This window comes from Arachis hypogaea, chromosome 3, assembly GCF_003086295.3.
Source record: "Arachis hypogaea cultivar Tifrunner chromosome 3, arahy.Tifrunner.gnm2.J5K5, whole genome shotgun sequence".
NCBI classification, from domain to species: Eukaryota; Viridiplantae; Streptophyta; class Magnoliopsida; order Fabales; family Fabaceae; genus Arachis; species Arachis hypogaea.
In genome coordinates this window covers 40,927,749-40,934,471 of record NC_092038.1, presented here as the reverse complement: position 1 = coordinate 40,934,471, position 6,723 = coordinate 40,927,749, and the positions used below count along the sequence as shown (strand labels likewise).

Genomic DNA, 6,723 nt, shown 5'->3' with positions numbered 1-6,723 from the left:
GGGAGAACATAACATGAAGGCACTTTTTACACTTTATATGAATGGAAAACTTCAAGGCAGTGACAACACAATACATCTGAATTCTCAAAAAGATTGCACTCACAACGAAGCTCCTGTGTGGAATGGTCAAAGTGAACATCGTATGAAACGCATAGAATAGTATCGTTGACTAGTTTCCCTCTTTCACCGTCACGCAGACCAATGGACCCTGTTCATCAACTGCAGAAACTCTGCAGTTAGCCTTCTTCACAAACTCAATTTGAACATCCCTAAAAATGCTCGTGGTATACTCTTGCTGAAACTATTTCTCCATAGGCGAGGTGGTTGCACAAGGTATAACCCCCCTCGAGTCTGCAGCATCATCCTCCAGTTCCCTCTGCTCCTTGACTCCAAGAACATTGTCATATTCATGAACAAATTGAATCAAGCTAGTTTTACTGTGTAAGTATCCACCGTAGAATGCGTGCATGCTCTCACTTCTTTGCGTACTCCGCATTGCTGCTCAAAATTCACCCTTGAAGTATATTGGGATCCACATATGTCGATCATCATACAGATCTACAAGGAATAAATAATCCCAAATTAATGATAGAAAGCTTACACCAAACATATTACTACACCTGAGAAATGACCATCCATAATCACTGATATATTAAACATCCAAATGTATATTATAATGAACATCCATATAATTGTCATAAAAAAATTACGCATATACTAAACATTCAGATGCCAAACAATTGCAATAAAAGCGTGTGAAGTAATCGTACAGTAACAAACTTGATAGCCATGTGTTGTTATGTAAGTTGTACTCATCTATAAAATCAGCCCAGTTATCTTCAAATGACTCCTCGGTCCGAGAGTTCCACACAATGTCATTTAGGTCAACATACAATGCTCCATACTGACGGTAACCCCCAAGCTTGGAAGGTAACTTATTCATAATATGCCAGATGCACCACCTGTGGCGTGTGTCGGGTAAAGTATTTTTTATCGCACGGTACATGGATCGACATTGATCGGTTATGATACACTGTGGAGCAGTTCCCATGCAGTTGACCCATTGGCTAAAAACCCACTCATAACTTGCGATTTTCTCATTCCCCAACAAAGCACAACCGAGGAGGGTCAACCTACCATGGTGGTTGACCCCAACGAACGACACAAACGGTAATCCATGCCTACCAAAAAAACCAACCAAATGTAAGAAATACCAATGACGATCGAATAACGTTTTATCAAGAAAAGGAAAAAACACCAACTTAACTACTACGTACCTATTCCTTCTGTAAGTGCTATCAATTGACACGACGTCTCCATAGTATTCATACGACGCCCTACACCTTGCATTGACCCATACTGCACTCTTAAATTTACACTCATCGTCCAACTCCACCGCGTAAAAATAGTTTGGATTGATGTCCTTCATTCTCCTGAAGTAGCTCATCATCTCCCTGAAATCCGCATTCACGTTGCTAGTTCGGAGCCTTGCTATTATATAATTTCTTAAATCCTTCTCTGAGAATCCTAAGTTAGAGGGGCCACCAGCCTCATTTGACAAAGCAAGGAATGTCTTGTTTGGCCGAATCCCAGCCTCATCATTATCCTCGATCACGCACTTCACATGCATGATCAGCTGCCTATACTCATGGTAGTGCACTGCCTCTTTCGGTGAACAGGGATGAGAGTGCGTCAAGTCAACCTTGAGCAAAATCCAATCTTGCACGTCTTTATCAAATTTTATATATATCTTTACCTTGCACCCAGCAGCTGAAATCGCATTCTTCCGCGTTGGTGCTTTAACACAAGACTCGCGGATCCCGTCGCGATTACAGTGTATAGCTTGGTTAATGGGAGCCTTTGTGATCTTATCAAATGTTGTCGTCCTTATCTTAGTTGCAAATCCAGCTTTCTTTGCATAGGTCACATAAAAGTCATGAGCCATCTGTAACTGAGCAAACCACATTCCAACTCTTGGTATCTCGTCTTCTTGTAGGCAATCATGATCTGGTAACTGTATTTTATATTAATTCGAACGAAAAATTAATTACCATTAGTTATCAAATCAAACATGAACATTATGAGTACACAAAAGTAAGCTAGACTCCAATACCTCATCAACAAGCTCCATCTCTTCACTTCCAACATCTGTAACATCCGACAACTGTGTGGCCTAAAATTCCCAAACAAACAGAGTAACCAAAACGAGGAAGATCCTGATCAAAACTCATTTCAATAAAATCTCTAAAACAATCACAGAAAACACATCAACAGCTACAAAACAAGCAAAGAGATTTTTTTTCATTTCATGTATTATTTAATTAATTTTCACCATTTATTTATTTTTTTCTCATTCAATGAAAATCATTAGGAATTATTTGTTCCATTTTGGCTAATAGTTAAGGGCCTTACTTACCCTTTAGTGGCTTCTTTTTTCACTCCAGCCACAAAATTCTTTTCCTGTATATTTACATACACACACTCGTTTCTTCAGATGCAAGAAGAACATAAGCACATCATTCATTAACTACATATTCCCATAAGCATGAAAAATATTAAAATAAAAGGCAGGAAGCATACGAGCATATAACTAAAAAATATGTAGTGAGCATATATACATACCATTACATGATTAAAACACTAATATAAGCATGAAAAATAACCAAATACAAGGCAGGAAGCATATCAGCATATAACTAAAAAAATATGCAGTGAGCATATAAACATACCATTACATGATTAAAACACTAATATAAGCATTCCATGGTTAGCATGTTGCAAATACAAGTAGCATTCACTTCAATTTAGTAAACAAATTCAGGCACTGAATTACCCTATGGTTATCTATTTTAAATACTTGCTTGATCATCACGTAGGGATAATATACGGACACCATACATAAAAATGCATTTATATAAGCATACCAAAAAATTAAATTATGCTATCCCATCAGCCATATAAGCACGTAAGTCCATAATAGGATGATTAGCAAATAAAGATGCCATTTAAAATGAAGAGAGCATAGATTCATATACAAAAACACGTACGAAAAAATGTTCTCCTGGATGTAATCATATAAGCATGCAATGGTTAATTAATTTTGGCCAATCCTCAATGCATGTAATGATACCATTAAATATAAAACAAACATAAATTTATTTGCATCTCAACTGATTGCTTACAATTGCATGTTTCAATAACCATACAATTAAAGTACTCATTTACATTGTGACTAAACATAAAAACTAAACGCACAATAAACATCCATGGCAGAAATTGAGGATCCTAATTGCTCACATTGTTCGACTTGTGACCATGGCCTGTGACATCGCCGGTTAGGTTTTCTTGTTCGTATGATAAATTTTCTGAAACGTCAGAGGCTACACAATCTAGCGGTTCCACTATATCGACCTCCATTAATGAATTTCGGCTAGGTGAAGTGCATAAAGGAGGATCCTCGCTTGAAACATGTTCATCTTGCGATTCTGCCATTCTGAAGGAGTCAACCGGCTTCATTCTGTGCGGAGAAGAGTGCGGCGCTGGTTGGTTAGTTGTTATTGGCGGTGGACTGTTCAATCGTAGCTGAAGGAGGAAGCCGATCAACAGGATGCAGTGCTGGGCAGTTGACTACTCTGGGAGGTGGAAATTAGCACATGGGGCAGCCGTGTAACTGATGCGTGAGTATCTTTTTTTATCTTTTCGTAGTGAATTTGCATCTAATTTGTTGAGTTTAATTAAGAATTAATTATGTTTTAGCCACTATGGATGCTATTTTGAGTTTTGTGCAATATTGTTTATTTTAGGTAGCATTCGACTGGATTTGATGGAGTTTCTGCAGCTCAAGATTTAAAGGAGATAGCAGCGAGGAGTGACGCGTACGCGTGACTGACGCGTACGCGTGACTGACGCATTCGCGTGATTTGGAGCTTTCCATGACGACGCGTGCGTGTGACTGATGCGTACGCGTGAATTGAAGAATTGCATAGCGACGCGGACGCATGACCGACGCGTCCATGTGACTTGCGGAAAAGACCATCGACGCGTACGCGTGACTGACGCGTACGCGTGATATGCGCCATATGCAGAAAATGCAGAAACCGCTAGGGTGATTTCTGGGCCCCATTTTAGCACACAAGTTAGGCGCGGATCCAGTGAAGCCAAGTGGTCCCCACGTTACAAGACGCGGAGTAGTTAGTTGATTCTGATTTAAATTCAAATTTGATTTTAAAATAGGAAAAGATATTATCTTAATTTAAAATATTAGATTTTAAATTAATTAGGATTAGTTATAAAAAGGGGAGACTTCTCTTCTATTAGGTAGATTACATTATGGGGATTCTATTAGGAAATTCTATACAAATTTACATCTCACATTCCATGAGCAACTAATCCTCCATTGTTAAGGTTAGGAGCTCTGTCTATTTGTATTGATTGATTTTATTGCTTTTTCTATTTTAATTCATGTGTGGATTTATAATTTAAGAATTATTTTCGTTCTTTATTTTATGAATTTGGGTGGAACGGAAGTATGACCCTCTTTCTATTTGAGTTCTTGTAAAACTTGGAAAAACTCTTTACTTGAACAACAGCTTGAAAACATATTCTCCTAAATTTTAATTATCTGGATTTAACGGGATACGTGACATATAATCCTTTTATTTTTAGGTAATTAGAGTTTTTGTGGCATATAAACTGGAATTTGATCATGTAGCTTCTAATTGGAATTAATTGACCAAGGAATTGGCACTTAATGAATTTTAGAGGAGACTAGAAAGGTCTAAGGAATTAGGGTCTAGTCACATATAGTTTGCCATAAATTAAATCCTACATTATTAAAATAGTTAGTAAGAAAAGTAAATCCGGAAAAATAGATAACTCTGAAGCCTTAACTACCTTCTCAATATTTTATTCCCAACTTATTTATTTGTCTATCCTTTTAATATTCTGAATTCGAACTTAAACCTTTTGAACATCCAAATACTCTTTTCTACTTGCCTAACTAAGCCAATCAATAAATTATTGTTGCTTGATCCATCAATCCTCGTAGGATCGACCCTTACACACGTAAGGTATTACTTGGTACGACCCGGTGCACTTGCCGGTTAGTTTGTGGGTTATAAAATTCCGCACCAAGTTTTTGGCGCCGTTGCCAGGGATTGATTGTGATTAACAACTATTAGTTGTTTGATTGTTTAGATTAGGCGTTTTAATTTTAATTTAAAAAAATGTTTTATTATTTTTTTTAAAAAAAAAGAGAAATATTTTTTCCTTGTTTCGCGTTAGCAACCCCCGTCCCCTGTTTCGTTTTCTTTAATTCTTTTTTCTTTTTTTTTCTTTTATTATTAAAAAAAAAATAAAAAATAAAAAATAATTTAAAAAAAATTGAAATTTTTTTTAATAGCACCAATATTTTTCTTAATTTCTGAAATTAAGTTTGGTATTTCCTAGTTAGTTTTATTTTAATCCTTAGAATTCTGTTCTTTCTTCTTTGCTTTCCTATTTACCACATGGTGCGTTTAATCCTTTTTGGTGTTTTGTGCTAAGGAAAAATAATGGAGAGAGATCACATGGGTTACTAGTCACACCCGAGTAGTGATTCATATTATGGTGGATGGAGGAACTATCCAAATTTTGGTTGGCAAAGTCAAAACCAAAGAAACTTCAATGCTCCATGTTCAAACTATCAAGAGCCACCACCTCTATATTCATATCAAGAACCATCATCTTTCTACCCATATCAAGAACCATTATCTCCTTCTTATTCATATCAAGAGCCATCATCTCCTTATTCATCTCAAATACCATTAGATCTTGAGCTTCTTATGAAAGAATTCTTACTTGATATAAAGACGAGTGTCAAAAATGTAGAGAAACATGTGCAGTCAATTATCAAGTCACAGGAAGAGGAGCAAGCAAATTCCTTTCCAGAAGATATAATGCAAGATCCTATGGAAGAAAGTGAGGAAATCAATCAAAGGAGTTTATACTCCAGTGAACTAGAGAACTTTCCATCCTCACGCATGGAAGAAAAGGAAGATGCAAAAGCAAAGGAGGAAGATGCACCCACAAAGGAGGAAGATGCACAACCTCCCATGCCGTTGGTAAGCAATAAAGAAGAGATTGAATTAAAAGCCAGCTACCAAGAGGAAGAGGTTGAAATTGAGGAAGCTTGCAAAGAAGTGGAAGAATTCAAAGAAGAACACAAGGGAGTGGAGCTTGCAAGACCTCTTCCAAAACCATCACCATCCAATACAACATTCAAGGGGGTAAAATTCATATCCTTAACCTGTACTTTTCTACTTGAATATGGGATACTAGAGACGGATGGTCAACTTAGAGCTCTTTCTGGCATTAAGCGTAAGAGGAAGATGGTTAGTGGCAAGAGATGTCAAGCAAGGTTCAATATGGTTGCAAGGTTCAATATGGTTGCATGCTCTAAATTGAAGTGCAAGGATTGGTGTAGAGCAAATTTGAATGGGTCTAGAAGGTTGTTTGGATGTCTCTGTGAGAATTCAGATTGCTTGCCACCCGGTGGGAACAATGGTGATCCACAAGAAGACGGATGTAAAGGCAAGGTTCAGGACCCTAGAATTCATTGCCACAATCAACACTCTTGGGGCCTTGTCACTTACTTCAACTTGCTCAAAGGCGTTATGCGCCTAGTTTGGGATCCCAGTAGCCATTGGAATTACAAACATTGGTAGAGATTCCTGGATCAGTACA

At 37.3% G+C, this 6,723-nt stretch overlaps 1 protein-coding gene across 1 annotated transcript; it reads right to left on the bottom strand.

The window, feature by feature from the left end:
* Positions 1-502: 502 nt before the first annotated feature.
* On the bottom strand, positions 503-3,516 carry LOC112776517 (protein FAR1-RELATED SEQUENCE 5-like). The gene is made up of 5 exons (XM_025820709.1): positions 3,298-3,516; positions 2,114-2,173; positions 1,278-2,014; positions 781-1,181; positions 503-558 (listed from the first exon to the last, which is right to left on the bottom strand). Exons 1-5 carry the CDS (start codon positions 3,514-3,516, stop codon positions 503-505), a joined length of 1,473 nt encoding a protein of 490 aa, XP_025676494.1.
* Between the last annotated feature and the right edge of the window lie 3,207 nt (positions 3,517-6,723).

Bases quoted from the DNA above. Each gene is read 5' to 3' on its own strand.
- LOC112776517 (XM_025820709.1), bottom strand. From the start codon at position 3,516: ATGAAGCCGGTTGACTCCTTCAGAATGGCAGAATCGCAAGATGAACAT. The intron at 2,174-3,297 runs GTGAGCAATTAG...TGGGAATTTTAG, and splicing joins ATGGTCACAAGTCGAACAAT to GCCACACAGTTGTCGGATGT. The intron at 559-780 runs GTTTGTTACTGT...TATTCCTTGTAG, and splicing joins TAACAACACATGGCTATCAA to ATCTGTATGATGATCGACAT.